The 20,571-nt window shown below is 41.1% G+C and overlaps 1 protein-coding gene and 1 pseudogene across 10 annotated transcripts in view; one reads left to right on the top strand and one right to left on the bottom strand.

The window, feature by feature from the left end:
• The window catches only part of USP47 (ubiquitin specific peptidase 47), a gene marked incomplete at both ends in the record, with an annotated part of 94,296 nt that extends 74,173 nt beyond the window's left edge, over window positions 1-20,123 (bottom strand). For all 9 annotated transcript variants that reach the window (XM_084238913.1, XM_084238914.1, XM_084238915.1 and 6 more), the window contains one exon: window positions 20,085-20,123. In XM_084238913.1, the coding sequence (XP_084095039.1) occupies window positions 20,085-20,123 (39 nt within the window). The remainder of the gene's footprint in view (window positions 1-20,084) is intronic.
• On the top strand, window positions 1,935-2,570 carry LOC311168689 (high mobility group protein B1-like; annotated as a pseudogene). Its single transcript has one exon. The product of its transcript is annotated as a high mobility group protein B1-like (transcript).
• Window positions 20,124-20,571: the final 448 nt, after the last annotated feature.

Raw genomic sequence — 20,571 nt, 5'->3', positions numbered from 1 at the left:
AATAAAATATTTCAATAACCTGGAGGAAGATTCAAAGAATTATATCAGAGAAGCTTAAAATGTAGTCCAAAATGGTCCTTCGCAGAGATAACAGCAGCTGTTACCTTGACTTAAGGCTGGATTATGTGGTACATTTTGAATTTTGTGTCTCACCTATTCCAGCTCTTTGGAAACTGTCTAACCTCATTATTGTAGTTCATTGGAAGAAGGCACCCTTAGGTTTGTGGCAGGCTCAGGCCTCAGTGACCCCACTTCATGCCAAACATAACTGGCTGGGAATTTGCAGCCATGGAGATAGGTAATTTTTGTAATTTTGTTAGGAATATCCTTTCCTCTCTTCTCTCTCTGTGCGCATTAATTCTATTAAAGATCTTTTACACATGGTTCCTTAGCTTTTATGCATGTGAATGGCGGGACCCCCACTTTAGAGTGTACACCTTTAACAGTTTGGAGTCCCTGGTCATTTGCTAACATAGCCACAAGTTGGCCCTCATGATACAGTTCCAATTTGCACTCTAATGGTATGAAAAATTCCAAACCAAGACTTCCATTGAAAACAGTTCTGTAACAGCAGTGTTCCAAGGTACCTGGAAGAAATAATTTTTTTCCTAGAAGAACCCACCCACCTATATATCAAAACTCAAATAACTTCCATAAAAATTAATTTCATAAAAATGAACAGCTCAAAATTGTTTTTTAAAAACCACTAAATACATAAAGAAAAAGTCCTCATGCGTGAGAGTCAGTAAATAACATATAGCAGTTGACACACATAGAAGTTTCAATATTGGATCTATCAGTCACATTATGAAATAAATGGTTAACACACTTTACGAAACACGAAAGAACTTTGAAATTATGAGAAGATGTGAGCAATTAGCAGGTATTTAAAAGTATCACGAAAAAGGTATCATGAGGGCCTCCCCAGTGGCGCAGCAGTTGAGCACAGGGTTACGAGGCTGCCCGCAGCCTCTGCAGCGCCAGTTCGATCCCCAGCTGCTGGGCGAGGGTCCCACATGGCGCGCAGACCTCTCCTGCTACCCGCTGCTCCCCGCAGCAGTGTACTTCATCACTCTGCCTGTTCTACTCTCTGCTCTGGCTCTGGTGAATTCTCTCACCCTCCCGTGCCTCTGACTGTACCCAGTGCTTGTATAAATAAATAAATAATCTCTTTTAAAAAATTTATTTATTTATTTATACAAGCACTGGGTACAGTCAGAAGCGCAGGAGGGTGACAGAATTCACCAGAGCCAGAGCGGGGAGCAGAGCAGGCAGAGGGACCGAAGCACACTGCTGAGGGGAGCAGCGGGCGGCAGGAGAGGTCTGCATGCCATGTGGGACCCTCCTCCGGTGGCTGGGGAGCAGCCGGGGATCGAACCGGTGCTGCAGAGGCTGCGGGCAGCTTCGCAACCCAGCGCTCAACCACTGCACCACTGGGAGGCCCTAAATAAATAAATCTTTAAAAAAAAAAATCTTGAGAATAATGTTACAGAGTGGAGAAAGTGAGGAGGCTGCGTCTGGCTCCCGCTCTCACAGCCATTGCAGTACATTTGTTATAGGACAGGGAGAGGGGCAGCCCAAACCCCGCAAACCTGCCTATTCTACATGGGTTCTGCCATCCGCCGCATCAACACAAAACATATGAGACTTTAATGGGAAGGAACTTTAATAAAACTAGGAAACAATACAGGTAAGGCAAAGAGTCTAGTTTCTAAATGAAGCACCCAAAGTTACCCGTCCCCTCGTGGGTAAAAGTCCATCCAAATGGGATTGGCCCAGAGCAAGGCCCCAAGGCCTGCCACAAGTCTAAAGCATCTTCCAGTGGGGACCCACAGAAAAGGGTCACATTGAGCTCCATAGAGACAGCACCAGGTAAGTGAGAGCTGGACGGGCACTGGGTGACTCTGTGCCTCACTGAGGAGAAGTAATTAAACATGGGCAAGGGTGATCCTAAGAAGCCGAGAGGCAAAATGTTATCATACGCATTTTTTGTGCAAACTTGCTGAGAGGAGCACAAGAAGCAGCACCCAGATGCTTCAGTCAACTTCTCAGAGTTTTCTAAGAAGTGCTCAGAGAGGTGGAAGACCATGTCTGCTAAAGAAAAAGGAAAGTTTGAAGAAAGACATGGCAAAGGCGGATGAGGCCTGTTATGAAAGAGAAATGAAAACTTATATCCCCCCCCTAAAGGGGAAACAAAAAAGAAGTTCAAGGATCCCAATGCACCCAAGAGGCCTCCTTTGGCCTTTTTCTTGTTTTGTTCCGAGTATCACCCAAAAATCAAAGCAGAACATCCTGGTCTATCCATTGGTGATGTTGCAAAGAAGCTGGGAGAGATGTGGAATAACACCGCTGCAGATGACAAGCAGCCCTATGAAAAGAAGGCTGCTAAATTGAAGGAAAAATACGAAAAAGATATTGCTGCATACCGAGCAAAAGGAAAGTCTGATGCGGCCAAAAAAGGGGTCGTCAAGGCGGAAAAGAGCAAGAAAAAGAAGGAAGAGGAGGAAGATGAAGAGGATGAGGAAGAGGAGGAAGACGAAGATGATGAAGAGGATGATGATGATGAATAAGTTGGTTCTAGCGCAGTTTTTTTTTCTTGTCTATAAAGCATTTAACCCCCCTGTACACAACTTACTCCTTTTAAAGAAAAAAATTGAGATTTGTTTTTAAACTGTACAGTGTCTTTTTTTGTATAGTTAACACACTACCAAATGTGTCTTTAGATAGCCCTGTCCTGGTGGTATTTTCAATAGCCACTAACCTTGCCTGGTACAGTATGGGGGTTGTAAATTGGCATGGAAATTTAAAGCAGGTTCTTGTTGGTGCACAGCACAAATTAGTTATATATGGGGATGGTAGTTTTTCATCTTCAGTTGTCTCTGATGCAGCTTATACGAAATAATTGTTGTTCTGTTAACTGAATACCACTCTGCAATTGCAAAAAAAAGTTGCAGCTGTATTGTTGACATTCTGAATTCTTCTAAGTAAATACAATTTTTTTATTAAAAAAAAATCTTGAAGCCCTTAGAACTGAAATAAAAGACATGAAGAATGAAAGGATTTTTCCTCTTCTGTCTTCCTGTTTTTATTACAGAAAATTTTATTTTGGTAACCTCTCACAAACAAAAAATGTAGTATTTGCAGAAAGAAAAGTGGTCCTAGAGGGACGGTGATAAATTCTGATCTCGCCACCTAGCCTGGTGAGTGATGCATACTTTATTTCTAAGCAATTATTAAAGTACCGTAATTATGTAACACCATAATGATGTGGCACCTTAATTATATACATCATGAAAAGAAGAGAACTTTCTGGAAAAGTCTGATAGTGACTATATAGTGCATATATAATAACTGACCATATTATCAGGTAATCAGAGGCATGGAGAGAATCTGCTTATCTAATATGGATTAGAAATTAGTCTTTAAAAACTTACCATTTCCCCCTTTCTGAGTCTTGAGTCTCATCCTCACCTCCACTCCTCTATACCAAATCAAGTTGCCTCTCCAGCAGTAAAATTTTTACTCAGTGTTGAAACTTTAGTCTTAAAGTACTTATTTCTATTTATGCAATCAGAAATGAATAGCAAAAAATTAACTCAAAATGGGGTAATGACCTAAATGTAACAGCTAAAACTATAAAACTCTTAGAAGAAAACATAGGAGAAAAGCTTTGTGACACTGAATTTGGCAATGATTTCTAGAATATGATAGCAAAATCAGAGACAACAAAAGGAAAAATAGATAAAATGCACTTGATCATAATTCAAAACTTTGTGTATCAAAAGATATTATCAACAGAACCAAGAGAACCCATGGAATGGAAGAAAATATCTGGAAATATATATATGACAAAAGGTTAATATCCATAATATACAGAATTTTTAAAAACTTTTTTCATAACTACCCCTCAATGCTCTAGTATCAGGGTCTTCACAGATAACAGTATTCTATTTTCTTCCAAAATACCTACAAAACAAGCTTCCTGAACACCTTCTTATAATTAGAAAACTCAATACATAAAACTCTTTGGATCCTATGTAACTTATTTTTTTTTAAAGATTTATTTATTTATTTATTTATTTATTTATTTATTTATTTATACATACAAGCACTGGGTACAGTCAGATGCGCGGGAGGGTGAGAGAATTCACCAGAGCCAGAGCGGGGAGCAGAGCAGGCAGAAGGACTGAAGTACACTGCTGAGGGGAGCAGCGGGCGGCAGGAGAGGACTGCGCGCCATGTGGGACCCTCCTCTGGTGTCCGGGGAGCAGCCGGGGATTGAACCGGCAGTGCAGAGGCTGCGGGCAGCTTCGCAACCCAGCGCTCAACCGCTGCGCCACCGGGAAGGCCCTGTAACTTATTTTTATTTACAAAAAATTACGTGGCGCAGCAGTTGAGCTCTGGGTTGCAAAGCTGCCCGCAGCCTCTGCAGCGGTGGTTCAATCCCCAGCTGCTCCCCGGCCACCAGGAGGGTCCCACATGGCGCGCAGACCTCTCCTGCTGCCCGCTGTTCCCCTCAGCAGTGTACTTCGGTCCTTCTGCCTGCTCTGCTCCCCGCTCTGGCTCTGGTGAATTCTCTCGCCCTCCCGCACTTCTGACTGTGCCCAGTGCTTGTATAAAAATAAATAATAAATCTTTAAAAATAAATAAATAAATAAAATAAAAAATCATACATTCTTTATATTAGGGCCTCCCTGGTGACGCAAGGGGTTAAGATTCAACTTCTGAGGCTATCCGCAGTCACTGCAGCACAAGTTTGATCCCTGGCCAGGGAGCTACCCACATAGCACAGCAGACCTCTGCTGACTTGCCCACTGCTCCCCTCAGCAGTATATTTCATTCAATCTGCCTGTTCTGTTCTCCACTCTGTCTCTGGTGAATCCTCTCACCCCCCACACCTCTGGCCTGTACCCCATTTCTTGTATGCATAAATAAATAAATCTTTCAAAAAAAAACATTCATTGGATTAGTAGAAAACAATGGCAAGTTTCAGCAATTTAAAAGAATATTAACAATCAATAAGATAATTCATCACGTATGGCACAGAATTATATTTAAACCTGGATGGACCTTTGGACATCAGATCAAGGTATTTATTTCACAGATGAACGAAAAGAAATACAGAAACCTGAAATGACTTGCCTAAAGTCACATATGAACACAGGTCTCTTAAGAAATACAGGTTTTAAGATGACTATATAATGTTAACATACTTATTGCATTATAATTATAATGGCATTCTTTTTCCTCTTCTATCCTTAATACTCCTCCCACTTCTGCCTTACTCCTTTCAATAGTTTTCCTACTACTGATAATGGGTGATCCACCAATAATACACTGTAGGTATCTAAACTTAGAAACTAACACTAGTCTCAAGAGGAGAAAAATGCCTTTTACTATTCCTGTATCTTTATTTTTGATTGCAGTTAAATTTTCTTCCGTGAGTAGGCAGTTGTTGACAAGTAGTGACTCAGCTTGTGAAAACAACTGACTTGTTTACAGGTCTTGAATGTTCTGCTGCATTATTACTAAATCAAAGAAGCTTGTTTATATTATCTACTGTCCTACTTTTTTTACTAGAAGCAAAGACAATCATTTTAATCTAAGAATATTACATTCCTATAATACTCTGAACATAAAATTAAAGAGCTGAAAAAATGTTAAGGTTCTATAAAACTATTTAAAGACTATTTCCTACTGGAATGACCTATAATGCAAAGAACTATGGGGCAAACCATCTAGGCTAGAATCCTCAGGTCAATGTGTTACTTTTTTTCTTTAGCTAATGCAATCCTATGCAAGCCACTGAGCTCGCACTCTCAGGGTTAACAGTTTTTCTAAGAACAAAAGAGAATATCCTGAAAATGCTCGATAAGTTATAATAACATCACACTAAAGACATTACTATAAAACTACCAGCAATTATCCTTATAAAAGATTTAAGAAAAACATAATCCTCAACTATAATAAAACATAATTTATAGTATTTAAAATTTCAAATAGATTGTCTTTTGGGGGGCAATTAGATTCACCAAAAGGAAAAAAATCTTCAACTTTTTTTTTCTGATTAAAACACAAAGTTTAGGGCCTCCCCTGGTGGCACAGCGGTTGAGCGCTGGGTTGTGAGGCTGCCCGCAGCCTCTGCAGTGCCAGTTCGATCCCCGGCCACCGGCGAGGGTCCCACCAACATCAAAAAAAAACCCACAAAGTTTAAAATCCTATGACTAAAAGAATAGCGAAAGAAAAAAACCCTACTAACTAAAATTCATGTAGATTTATAATTTACATAAAAAATTGTACTTTGTCAATTCCAACTCCCTCATTCCAGATCAAAGAAGAAAAAGGTATAATTAAACAATAAAAAAAAGTCAAACCACTGAACTGACTGATTCCCAAACCACTGTCCTTTTCATCAAACCAGCTAACTATACATAAACCCTTCCTCAAAGAGCCTACCAAAATGCTTACAATTACCATAATCATCAGTGTTTTCTCATGTAAAACAAACTCCTTTTCTTCTCTCTCTCCTATCAGTACCTAGTAAAACTGTGATCATGTAATGCTTGTATAAAGTAAGTTTTCTAGATCAGGCTTATTAGGAAACCTCAAACACATGAAAAGATGTTCTACATCATTAGTCATTAGAGAAATGCAAATTAAACCACAAAGAGATATCACTACACACTACCAGAATGGTTAAAAAACTAAAAGAAACTGACTTTTGCCAAGTACCAACAAGGGTGCAGCGCAAATAAATACTCATACATTGCTCACTGGAATGCAAAACAGTGCACTCATTTTAGAAAAGAGTTCGGCAGTTTCTTACAAAGTTTAACATATGAAGACATATGACCACCCTAAAAAGTTCACACAAATATCTGTAAGAGCTTTACTGTGAGTCAAAAAAAAACTGGAAACAACCTGAATATCCGTCTGCTGGTAACTGGATAGACAAATTGCGGCATTCAGGAATTAAAAAGGAAAACTAGTGGGCCTCCCCCGTGGCGCAGTGGTTGAGCGCTGGGTGGTGGAGCTGCCCACAACCTCTGCAATGCTGGTTCGATCCCCGGCTGCTCCCCGGCCACCAGAGGAGGGTCCCACATGGCGCGCAGACCTCTCCTGCCGCCCGCTGCTCCCCTCAGCAGTATCCTTCAGTCCTTCTGCCTGCTCTGCTCCCGGCTCTGGCTCTGGTGAATTCTCTCGCCCTCCCGCGCTTCTGAATGTACCCAGTGCTTGTATAAATAAATAAATAAATCTTTAAAAAAAAAAAAAAAAAGACTAGTGATACCTGCAAGGACTTAGATGACTCTCATAGTTTACACTAGATGAAAGAAGTCAGATATAAAATGCTACATACTACACAAATCCATTTAAATGATATTCTAGAAAGGAAATATGAGGACAGAAAATAGATTAGCAGGTGCAGGGTCTGGAGGTAGGGGAAGGAAACGACTACTAGGGGCATGAGAAAACTTTTTTAGGTGGTGGAGATATTCTGTATCTTGATTGTGGTGTGGCGGTAAATAACTAAAAGTTTGCCAAATTTCATTAAACTCTGTGCCTTTAAAGGGCAAATTCTATTGTATATAAATTATGCCTCAGTAAATCTGACTTTTCTGGAAAAGGTCTCGATCAAGCTTTTCCAATATCTGAAACTGTAACAGGGAGGTCCCCTGGAAAAGGGGAGGTTCCAGGTTCCCTGCCCCACCCAAGGCAGGGAGGAGCTGAGCAGGGAGAAGAAGCTGGAGAGAAGACTGGGAGAGGAAGGAAGAATGATTAGATGCAAGGAAGAAACCTGGAGGAGGCACATGGAGCAAAGAGACATGTGAAGAAACTACATTTTCTTCTTGGTCTTGGACTGGTTGAAACAGACGTGGGCCCCATGGGGAGGTTAATAAAAACAGCTTTTTCCTGATTTTGCTCCTTCTGTCCCAGATGTGCTGGGCCCCATGTGCCTCTATCCTATGGGTCCCCACCAGAAGGTGCCTTAGACTTGTAACAGGCTTTCAGTGGCCCTGCTTTGAGCCAACCCTGTTTGGCTGGGCATTTACCTTCCAGGGAATGGGTAACTTCGAGGGGATGGGTAACTTCTACTGCTGGATTTGGAAACTGTATTCTTTTGTCTTTGCTGCACACTAATTGTATTAACGTTCCTTTCCATTAAAGTCTTACATGTTTTGTCTTGATGCAGCAGATGGCAAGAACCTGTTTAAAGTGGGCAGGTTTGGGGGTCCTGGGATGCCCCTCTCCCTGCCCTGTAACAGTATAATTTTATTTGGAAAATTGGGGTGTCTTGGGAAGACTCATTAAGCCCAATTGAAAATATGTCGTTCCTGCTGCTATGACCGCTACTGTCACACCACTAGAATCAACACTCTCTACTACCAGTGCCACCTCTAGCCTGCTGCGCTTCATCCAAAAGGAAGGGCGAAAAGGAGTTCTCTATACTATGGCTGCTACCAAGACAAATGCATGCAAACAAATCAGTGGTAAAGCACTCAGGACTCAACCAGCTACAAGTCATTCACAAGAATTTTCTTTATACAGAAAAGGTAAGGAAATCACATCATTACAAGCTCTGCACTGTGGCTGTCAGTGAAAATCAGAAGTAGAATGAACTTCTCACTAGCAAACTTCCTTTACAGCACCAAGTGTGAGAAGTTGCTCAATTTTTCAGAACAGAGCTACACTCCCAGAGTGCAGCTACTAACACTTTCCCAGTGGCAAATGAGGTCTAGCTAATGTTCCTATTTGAAGACACCTACTGGAGTATTATCTATATATCAAAATGTAATAATTATGCCTAAGGATATCCTGCCAGCACAAGTCATAGGTGAAGAATGTGCCTAAGATGTATTATGATGGGAAACAATTCATTCTTAAAAAAACAAAAACAAAGTACCTAATATATGATCACCAAAAAACAAACAAAATAATAGGTGAGAGAATAGGGTCTTACTAAGTTCCCCCTTCCCTCATTTTTATATGTGTGTAAATTTTTAATATTAATGTAGGGACATAAAAATTCATGCAAGTTAAAATGTCAGCAAGTAAACTTTATAACAATTATTTTTAAAAATCTTTTTCTGTGGGGGAAAAAAAAGTCCTGCCCCCTAATGTGTACACAATAAAAATCTAAACTCCTTATAGGCATACAAAGCCTTCAGTTTTGAGATACAACCTGACAAAACTATCTTCTCTCTCACTTAACTGGCCCAGGCACTCAGGAACCCCACGCAGCTACACTAAACTTTTGCCACTTACTAAAATCCATTACAAACTTTTGTGTTTTAAACTCTACTCATTCTTAACCTCCTTCTTTACCTGGCAATCAAGTCATCCTGTTAGGGGGAAAGGATGTCCTGAGTAAACTCTGTACAGGCTTTGTGGACTCCACCCCGACTCCATCAAGACACTGGGAACTACAAATCCCATGATCCCCAAAGGGAGGGTTGCAAGGACCTGAGGGAGGAGTTAAGCAGGCAGATTCTCTGTTTGAATATGTAACCAGCCACGTGGCTGGGGTCGCTCTCTTGACCTGACAGCGCATGGTTTTTCACCAGCTTGGTGGGTCATAGGGATTCCGGGTCAGCAGAAGGGGTAGGACACATTTACAAACTTATCACCCTCTTTTTCTCCCTGAGTTATTCATTTCCCCATTCCCCCTTCCCTTGTAAATAAGCCTTTTATCAAACTTTTGTGTGTACCCACAGTTTAGCATTAATAAGTCCCCTTTAAGCATGTGGGTGAGGACCCATAGTCAGGCAACCCGTTTTATATGGGGTTGCTCTGTAACAATCCTTTGTAGTCTACTTCAAATGTTACATTCTCACAGAATCCCCTCAATAAAACTGGTGGTGGGCCTCCCCGGTGGCACAGCGGTTGAGCGCTGGGTTGCGAAGCTGCCCACAGCCTCTGCAGCACCGGTTCAATCCCCGGCTGCTCCCCGGCCACTGGAGGAGGGTCCCACATGGCGCGCAGACTCTCCTGCCGCCCGCTGCTCCCCTCAGCAGTGTACTTCGGTCCTTCTTACTGCTCTGCTCCCCGCTCTGGCTCTGGTGAATTCTCTCACCCTCCCGTGCTTCTGACTGTACCCAGTGCTTGTATGTATGTATGTATGTATGTATGTATGTATGTATGTATGTATGTATAAATAAAACTTTAAAAATAAAAATAAAAAAATAAAACTGGTGGCTCCCTGTTATATGGTCCCATTTTATCTCCCTACTATATATAACTGTTTCCTCACATTTGCCTCGTCCAATAGATTAACCAGAATCTAGAACTAAGCTGCATTTCTCTTGTAGAATGAAAGAGCGGATGGACAGAACTTTAAGAGCATAGTTTTAAAAAAACATCAAAATTCAATACATATATCTTAGCAATTTTCATTAAACCAGTATCTCTCAACAGAGTTGTACCAACAATTTTGTGTAAATGAAAAACATTCATGGTTACTTTCATATGCACGGTTCAGTTTAGTTTCATTAAGAGAAAAAAAAAAAAGGGCCTCCCCGGTGGCGCAGCGGTTGAGCGCTGGGTTGCGAAGCTGCCCGCGGCCTCTGCGGCGCCGGTTCGATCCCCGGCTGCTCCCAGGCCACCAGAGGAGGGTCCCACATGGCGTGCAGACCTCTCCTGCCGCCCGCTGCTCCCCTCAGCAGTGTACTTTGGTCCTTCTGCCTGCTCTGCTCCCCGCTCTGGCTCTGGTGAATTCTCTCACCCTTCCGTGCTTCTAACTGTACCCAGTGCATGTATAAACAAAACAAACAAACAAGCAAACAAATAAATTAAAAAAAACATGCCTCTATAAAAAAAAAAAAAAAAAAGGCCAACTACTACTGCACCCAAACCTAAAACAAAGTAAATAGAAGTATGCTACCGGGCAGAAAGGAGACTTCTGCTTACAAACACCTCACTTATATCCATCCCTTTTTCTATTATACCAGCAGAAAACCAGACTCAGGAAAAATGTCTGGCTTTTAAAAATCTTGATGTAAAAGATTTTTTGTCAATCATTTGCCAAACACAATCATCTGTGCCAAAGACTTTTTTACAATGGAGGATGTAAAAAATTAGGATTTAAGCCAGCAAAACCTAGAAAGAACACTTTAAAATCTAATAAATCATAAAGCAACATACTTCTTCATATCATGACACCTAAGCACGTTTTCTGAACTGAAGTTCCTTAACACCACTTAATCAGTTTTGAAAGTAGATATCATCCTGAACTTTAATTTATAAAAGGTATTTAAATACTGAAATGCTCAAGCCTCCCTGGTGGCGCAGGCAGTTGAGCACAGCGCTGTGAAGCCGTCCGCAGCCTATGCAGTGCAGGTTCGATCCCCACCGGCCAAGGAGTAGCCCACATGGCATGGCAGACCTCTCCCATCTCACCCACTGCTCCCCTCAGCAGTGTATTTCAGTCAGTCTGCCTGTTCTGTTCCCCGCTCTGTCTCTGGTGAATCCATTCACCCTCCTGCACATCTGGCCAGTACCCCGGTTCTTGTATAAATAAATAAATCTTAAAAAAAAAAAAAACAAAACTGAAATGCTAGTTTTTGGTAACCCCCTATTTTTGATACAGTTTTTTCAATGGGGAAGGGGGAAGTATGCCAAAGCATTAGGTAGTGTCAGAAAGCACAAAAATGCTCAAAAAACATTAGTGGACCGAAGTTTAAACAGAAACAGGATATCTGCGTAGTCTCAAAATATTCAGCAATTACAGTCATGTGTCACTTTCAGGCATCTATCAAAAAATTATATCCAGTCCAGAAAGCAATTAAAAGTTAGTCTTCCAAAATGAGAAAGGAAGCAAAAAGACATACCAAATACAGAACCACGAGCTCCAAATAAGAAAAACCTGAGGGGAATCACTAAAATGAGTTAAGACAAATCTAAAACAACAGCTGTAACTCAAGAAAATTCAAACAAAAAGTTGGTAGGCTTGAACACAGTAAGAGGAGATATATACACTTGAGAGTTTGGGCTGGTTTAGGGTTTCTCAACAGTGGCACTATTGACACTTGGGGCCACATAATTCTTTGTTGTGGGAGGTTATCCTGTGCAGTGTAGGATGTTGTTTGGCAGCATAGCTGGCTTCTATCCACTAGATATCCAGTAGCATACTGCCTTGTCCTCCCTCCACCCACCCAACATTCCCAAATGTCCTCTGGGTTATCCCCAGTTGAGAATCATTTGGTGATGATGGTGAAGTACAAAGAAAACTAAGCAAAAATATTTTTTAATTTGAGGGGAAATGTTGAACATGAAAGAAAATCACAATACACCATGACAGTTCAACTATGAATAATTTACAGTGACACTGATATAAACTTTGAATATTGACATGTATCCAACAACTTGCAAAACGACAATATTTAGAGGATTAGATGGTACAGAGAACCACGTATGTGATTTGAGACAGTAGTGAACTGTATCTTCCATTGACAGAAGTCAGCAGATAATTCTTTAAATTGAAAAATAAAGAATACTATAAGCTTTCTATTTTGAGATATGGAGATAAATATGAAGAAAGCCTGAAACAAAGAGGAGGGAAAATCTGCAGAGACACTCCAGCTTTGGTAGGTAGTCCTGCAGAGCTATTTAATTCTTTTAAATAAATGTATATACAGCTTTGTTAAAAATTTAAAACATCAATTGTGGTGATATTAAGAATGACTTTCCTACAGGTTAAGGCTACACTGATTTAAAATCAAACAGCTATACAATTGTGAGCAAATCACTTAACCTCTTTAAGCCTTACTTTCTTTATCTATAAAACAGACATCGAGGGCCTCCCTGGTGGCGCAGGCAGTTGAGCGCAGCACTGTGAAGCTGTCCACAGCCTCTGCAGTACCAATTCGATCCCAGCCAGCCACGGAGCAACCCACATGGCATGGCAGACCTCTCCTGTCTTGCCCACTGCTCCCCTCAGCAGTGTATTTCAGCAGATCTGCCTGTTCTGCCCCTACTCTGTCTCTCATGAATCCTCTCACCCTCCCGCGCATCTGTCCTATACCCTGGTTCTTGTATAAATAAAATAAATCTTTAAAAAAAAAAAAGACATAGAAAAATAATCACTGCCTTGATGTAAACTGTTTAGCATAGTACCTCGCACAGAATTTTATAAGAAGTACCTATTATTCAATTTGCAATCAGATACTAATAATAATAATGATAAACTTTAAAGCATCTGTTTCAGAAGCAACTCTAGCGTTGTGGGGAGGATAGCTAGGAAAAGAGGAGTCTAGAAGCAGAAACCATTTAGAAGGGCTACATTTGAAGGAGAAAATAGAGCCAGGGACAGAAGGTAAGGGTTCAAGAAATATTTTCCAAGTGATGAAATAGCCAATTATGATAAAAAGGAAAAAGGAGTTTAAAAAATGTTTTGGATCTCCCTGGTGGCGCAGGTGGTTGAGCGCAGCACTGTGAAACTGTTGGCTGCCTCTCTGGTGCTGGTTCAATCCTGCCGTGGAGTAACCCACATGGCACAGCAGATCTCTCCTGCCTCACCTGCTGTTCCCCTCAGCAGTATATTTCATCAATCTGCCTGTTCTGTCCCCCACTCTGTTTCTGGTGAATCCTCTCACCCTCCTGCGCATCTGGCCTTTACCCAGGTTCTTATACAAATAAAAAACTTTAAAAAAAAAAAAGATTTAAAAAATAAAAAAACAAAAAATGTTGCACTTTAAACAAATGAATATACGGTGGTACCATTAACTGGAAGAGAACACAAAGAATTATGTTGGGTGGAGGATGTGAGGAACAGTAGAGGAAAGAAAAGAAATGACCTCGCTATCACCTATATATAATTTGTGGGTCTTAAATACAACCAAATAGAGATATCCAATATTCAGGGTAAAAGTCTGAATTAGAAGATAGGTAAGGCTAAAGATATAAATATGTAAATTACAATCAAATGCTGAAGCCATGCAAATAGATCACATCATTGTGCGGGAATGTAGAGGAAAGATAAAAACCATATGCATCAAAAATGACACCATAACACTATATAAATAACTACCTCAAAACTAGTCAGTTCATCTAGATTTTTTTAAATTTTTTTTTTTTTCACTTTATACAAGAACCAAGGTACAGGCCAGATGTGTGGGGGGTGAGAGGATTCACCAGAGACAGAGTAGGGAACAGAACAGACAGACTGACTGAAACACACTGCTGAGGGGAACAGAGGGCAAGGAAGGAGAGGTCTGCCATGCCATGTGGGTTGCTCCACAGTGGGATCCAACTGGCACCGCAGAGTCTGCCGACAGCTTCACAGCACTGAGCTCAACCGCCTGCTCCACAGGGAGGCCCCTTATCTAGACTTTTTTAAGTAATAAGATATAGCTCAATAATCCACATATCTAGAAACAGCAACTGTTTAAAATCAGAATATTCCTTTTAACTTTTCAATAACTATAACCCTAAATTGTTCATTTTTTTTCTTTGACAAAATTGGAATCATATGCAACTCTGCATTCAGTTTTTTAAAGAGAATTGCTGAATACATTTGGAATCTATGACTTTTATGAAACACTCCAATTTATGTTACTTAATATACTTGCTTCTTCCTCATAATGGAGAGTCAACAACCCAAATTTAGGAAAAAAGGCTAATTAATTTTTAAAGAACCACTGAAAAAAGAATAACCACTGCAGCACATTTCAAGTAATTAGGAGAAATAATTAAAAGAATATTGATTTGACAAGCTCCATAATGGATATTGATGGACTTTATAAGAAACCAGATAATAGTGAGGAAAAACAAGTTGTTTCAATGTTTTGGAAGATCACTGGCCCTGTGAGGCTGTTGTGAAGCTCAAATGAGTTAATACACACAAGCACATATAATACTATCTGACACATAATAAATGTTCAAGAGATATTGGTTATTACCACTATCATAAATTTCAGATGAAGTAGTGTTTACTGCCTACAAAGGAAAGGCAGGAAAAAAACACTGATCTCAATGGTTTCCATTGTAGGCAGTAAACACTACTTCCATAATATTTTCCTTTCATTTTTCTATCTTCTCTGCATTTATTTACACCTTAGACACTGCTTTAAGTATAGCAGTGAAAGTGTTATTTTAAAAGCATTAATTAGTAAACATGTACCTTATCCTCAGCTATTCTATAAAATACTTAAGAAATGAGTTTTTTCTATTCTAAATTTTCTTATATAGTAGAATACAATAATATGCACAGTGAGTACTCAATAAATATTAACCTCACAAGTCCTTATACGGAAACAATAAAAGCAAAGCAACAAAGAAAAATTGGAAAATATTAAAAGTAAGATATCTCAAATCCAATATCTATATATGTAACAACTTAAAGACAAAATGTGAATAAATGAAGTGAAAAGCTTTGTTGTTAACTGTAATGAACAGGCCTCCTTTCTTTGCTCTTCTCTGGGTACAACAATTTAGGAAGAATATGAAGAACACTAGATTATATCTAAAAGAGAATAAGTGCGAAACAAAGAACTAAGATTGCTCAAACTGTAGATAGTGGGGGAAAGGGGAGGGTGGGTTGGTCCTCCAATTTATTCCAGCTTCAACAATGGGAAAAAACTATCCTAAGGCAAATTATTTAAAATTTCTATTTTCCAGGGCCTCCCCAGTGGCGCAGCAGGTTGAGTGCAGCTCTGTGAAGCTGTCTGCAGCCTCTGCAGTGTGGGTTCGATTCCCAGCCGGCCAGGGAAAATCCCACATGGCATGGCAGACCTCTCCTGCCTCGCCCACTGCTCCCCTCGGCAGTGTATTTCGGTCCTTCTGCCTGTTCTGCTCCCCACTCTGTCTCTCGTGAATCCTCTCACCCTCCCATGCCTGTGGCCTGTCTGTACCCCAGTTCTTGAATAAAAATAAATAAATCTTGGGCCTCCCCTGATGGCGCAGCAGTTGAGTGCTGGGCTGCAAAGCTGCCCGCAGCCTCTGCAGCACCAGTTCAATCCCCGGCCACCGGGGAGGGTCCCACATGGTGCGACAAATCTCTCCTGCCGCCCACTGCTCCTCTCAACAGTGTATTTCGTCGGCCTGCCTGTTCTGTTCCCTGCTCTGGCTCTGGTGAATTTTCTCACCCTCCTTTGCTTCTGACTGTACCCAGTGCTTGTATGTATGTATGTATGTATGTATGTATGTATAAATAAATAAATCTTTAAAAAAATAAGAATAAAAAATAAAAATCTCGGGCCTCCCCGGTGGCACAGCGGTTGAGCGCTGGGTTGCGAAGCTGCCCGCGGCCTCTGCAGCGCCGGTTGGATTCCCGGCTGCTCCCCGGCCACCAGAGGAGGGTCCCACATGGCGCCCAGACCTCTCCTGCCGCCCGCTGCTCCCCTCAGCAGGGTCCTTCGGTCCTTCTGCCTGCTCTGCTCCCCACTCTGGCTCTGGTGAATTCTCTCACCCTCCCGTGCTTCTGACTGTACCCAGTGCTTGTATAAGTAAACAAACAAATAAAATAAATAAATAAATAAAAACATGCCTCTATAAACAAAAAAAAAATTAAAATTAAAATAAAAATCTCCTTTAAAAAAAAAATTGTTTTCCACAGGCAATTATCAAATATGGCAGCTACAAAGATCTACACTTCTCTCAATTCAAAAACTTAAAATAACAAATTTCTTCTAAGATAAAGATGTTATTAAAGATTAAGTCATAAAGATTTTCAAGCAAAGGTTGGAAAATAACTTGCCAATGATACCGTGGGAAACAACCAAATGGGATCATCAGAATTCTAAGTTTCCTATAAACCTGTAACCGCATCAAAGAGTATGACTGACTATCTGCTCCAAGGACATAGTCCTAGACTGATTTTATATATATATAAATGTGTGTGTGTATATATATATAAGTATATATACACGTGTGTGTACAGAAAGAAACACAAAAATCTCTGCTGTAATTCATAACAAATAATATGCAAAATATACATTACTGTTTGAGCACATAATAGACTATCACAAAGCACTATTTTACTTCATGCTAAATGAGTGATATTCACATAAAAATGTCTTCTAAAAAAGAGAAATCCCTAAGATGATCAAAGCCTTTTTAGAATAAACAGGATATGAGATACTTAGAGGAAAATGTTACTGAGGTTCTGCACAGGTAGAAAGAAGTAGGAAAGGGGATCTAGCACATATAGAAGCGAAAGCAAGTTAGAGAGAAACCTGTTTGGCTGCATTAAAACTTGCTTCATAGGAGAAGAGATAAGCTGAAAGGGTAAGTTGTAGCCAGAATCAACTGTATTAGGCCTTGACTATTAAGCTAAGTAGTTTCAAATTTATCCTGCATGCAGTATCAGTAGCAACTACTCAATTCTGCTGTAGTTATAGACAATACTAAATAAATGAGAATAGCTGAGTTCCAACATAACTTTATTTATAAAAAGTGAAATTTCATGTGTCACAAAATATTACTCAAAATTTTGATTTTTTTCAACAATTTGGAAATGCAAAAATCACTTTTAACTCATGGGCCATACAAAAACAGGCCACAGGCTGGACTTGGCCCATGGGTTGTAGTTTGTCAACCGTTGTACTTCACTAAGCTGCCTTCTTCAGCAGCCACCTAGGTTACACTCATCCTTGAGTTTCAGGGAACAGAAATCATTCAACAACTGCACACACACATAAGTGTACAGACCTACCCAAAGTGTAAATCTAAAAGGAGTCAGAGGTTCTACCCATACAAAGGGCCTTCAAAAAAAAGTAACAACAAACCCTCTACACTGTTGATAATTAGCCACTGAAACGAAAGCAAATCATTTTTTAATTCTCAACTTATTTACACATAGTAAATGTACCTAGAGTTATAAAATATTCTGCCAGAGCACATGGTTACATAAAGGGACTTGTAATATAGAGTATAATGAAGGGCTAGTAGCAGAGTGAATGAGTTCTGGTCTTAGCTCTATCATTTACTCATTGACTATCTGCTATTTACTCATTACCCTGAAAACAACTAATTTCCAATCCTCTGGCCCTAGTTTCCTCATCTATAAAGTGAAAGGGTTTAAGTTACTAGATGGTCACTCAACTCTTCCTCAACTTTGGTACTATATAATTCAACCCCCACTTAAAAAGACAAAACAGTGAATAACAAAAACCAGGAAAAAAGTGATAATTAAAGACACAAACAAGAGAAAGACATTGACTAAATGAGTGGGCAGAAAGGATAAACAGGTAGGGGGAAAGAGCAGAAAAATACAGTATTATTAAAACCAAGGAAGGGTCATTTTAAGTATCATATGTAACAGAAAATTCAAGGAAGAGAAGAAGAATTCAAGAAGAGAAATACTGTCATAAAAAAGAACTGGTTAGCTAGTTAAAAATGGCAAGATGAGTTTTAAGACTTGGAGTGCATGCTTCCAGGAATCACGAAAGGAGTCAAGAAAAAAGAAAATACTGAAGCTGAGAATAGGGAATAGGAAATAAAGGCATACCGCACGGAAAAAGAACAGGGAAAAAAGGCTGGGATGAGCCTGAAGCTTCAGGTAAGGAAGTAAGTAAACCTTAAAGCAGCAGCATTTACTTTTTAATAGCCAAAAGATAAAAACAATATTGCATTATCAGTTTTCACACAATAGTAAGTTCCTGGGAAGTTGTATAGCTATATCATGTTTTCTATATATAAAATTATTAAGGAAATCTAATGTTGGGTTTTCTTATAGCAATGTTCCACCTATATTTTCCAATGGTCAAACAATTATGAAAGGACTAATTCTCTGCTTCTTATAATGAAAACCAGCAATAGTCACTCTAAAAGAAAATGCATGTTTGTATCTTTCTGAGAACATCTATCACTCCTATCCTTGCACAAGAATTACTGATGTAGTAAAAAGTGCCTAGTCCCTAATTGGAGGTCAAAGAATACAGTGCTAGCGGTTCCTTTCTTAGCAGCTCTGAAAGCTCCGAAGGCAAGAATTCTGACTAATTCATGTTTATCTGCTTAGCAGAGTTGGTGATGCACGGTGAATACCCACACATGATAACTGAGTTTTTTTTAACTGTCTTTGCAAAACAACTATCTTCTGATAAAGTTGGAAAAACATGTCATAGATGGATAACTTCAAAATTACTTCTGCAGTGTCAGAGCTTGCTGGAGTAGCAAGAAATTGCTACAAAGCAGAAAGAAAGAAATAGAAATTTTAAATTTACATCCCTTACAAATATCAACATCCCAAAATACAACACATAAGCCTGATTCTCAGCCAGTTAAAAATACACGTTTGAATACGCTGAAGATATTTATAAAGCCAACAGAGATACTATTAATATATTGAAATTCACTGGCCAGTGCTCGATTCTACCACTAATCTTCTACTGCTATTTAAGAGAAGCCAAGAAGTCAAGGTTTCTCCTATCACTTGCTTTTAAGAATTTAAGAAGTCATCCAAATTAGCACACATCACCGACTACAAAAAGTAGCTCAGCTCTCCATATGGCTGTGTTTACCCATCTCTACCTTCACATGAAAGTCACATTTACTACTTTTCAACCATCCTCGGTAGGCCCCACTGAGGCAGGCCAACGCAACTACCAAGTCACAGGAGTTCGCCAAAAAAAAAAAAAAAGTAACAGTTAACTCTGCCCTCCCACAGATCTCTCAAGTTGGGTGTCGATTTCACAAGCCCCGAAAACTATACACCCTGCGACTGTCAACGCCAGAAGCGGCACCGTCACCCTGTCGTGCCCATCAACAACTGCTTCCGAAAATTTTCTTTGCAAATATTTCTCTACCTTGGCTCGACAAATTAAATAAGTACTTAGAAGCCCAGCTTCTCCCCAGTGCAGGACCTGATCTCTCCAGTTCGCTCCTTTATTTGTCCAGCCCCACGAACGCGAAGGGGGAGAGCTTTGCTCCCCTGAACCCCTAGTTCCAGCTGGGGCTCCCAACTGCTCACTGCACGCAACATAAACCACCCCCCACCCCCACCCCCACCCCCCCGCCGGCCTCACCGCGCCGCCTCCCCCCCCACAGCCCCGCCGCACACGAGCCGGGGCTGCAGCCGGCCCCTCGGCCGGGCCTACGCGGCCTCCCGCCGCCGCAGGCCTCGGGCCTACCCGCCTCCGCCGGCCCCTCACCTCTTTCGCGACCAGTTGGTTCTCCTCGCCGGGCACCATCGCTCAGACTCCGGCCGCTCCTCTCCGCCCTTTCGGGAGAGGGAGGAGAGTGGCGGCGGCTCTTTATCTCAGAGGAGAATGGCGGGGGCAGGCATCCCGTCCACAGCCTGAGCTCCGGCAGCCGCGGAGGCCTCGGCCTGGGCCTCAGACTCCAGCGCGCAGACACCGACCCACGGCTCCGCCGCCGCCGTCGCCTGAGTCGTCGGCCCCTCCCCCAGCCCGCTGCAATCAATGGAAAAATGGCGGCGGCCGCTCTCGCGAGATTTCGGGCCGTCGGGCTCGGAGCCTGGCGCCTGGCGCCCGAGGTGCCGAGGCAGCTGTTGTTGCGGCCGGTTACCTCAGCTCGTACTCGGCCTGAGGAGGCACGAGATTGTCAGAGTGGCCGTGCAGACGCTTTTGGTTATAAGGGATCTAGATGTCCCGCTGTGTCACTTCCTCTGCCGGCGGG

The sequence above is a fragment of the Talpa europaea genome (assembly GCF_964194135.1).
Source record: "Talpa europaea genome assembly, chromosome: 1".
Lineage (NCBI taxonomy): Eukaryota > Metazoa > Chordata > Mammalia > Eulipotyphla > Talpidae > Talpa > Talpa europaea.
This window is presented reverse-complemented; position numbering and strand designations above follow the sequence as displayed.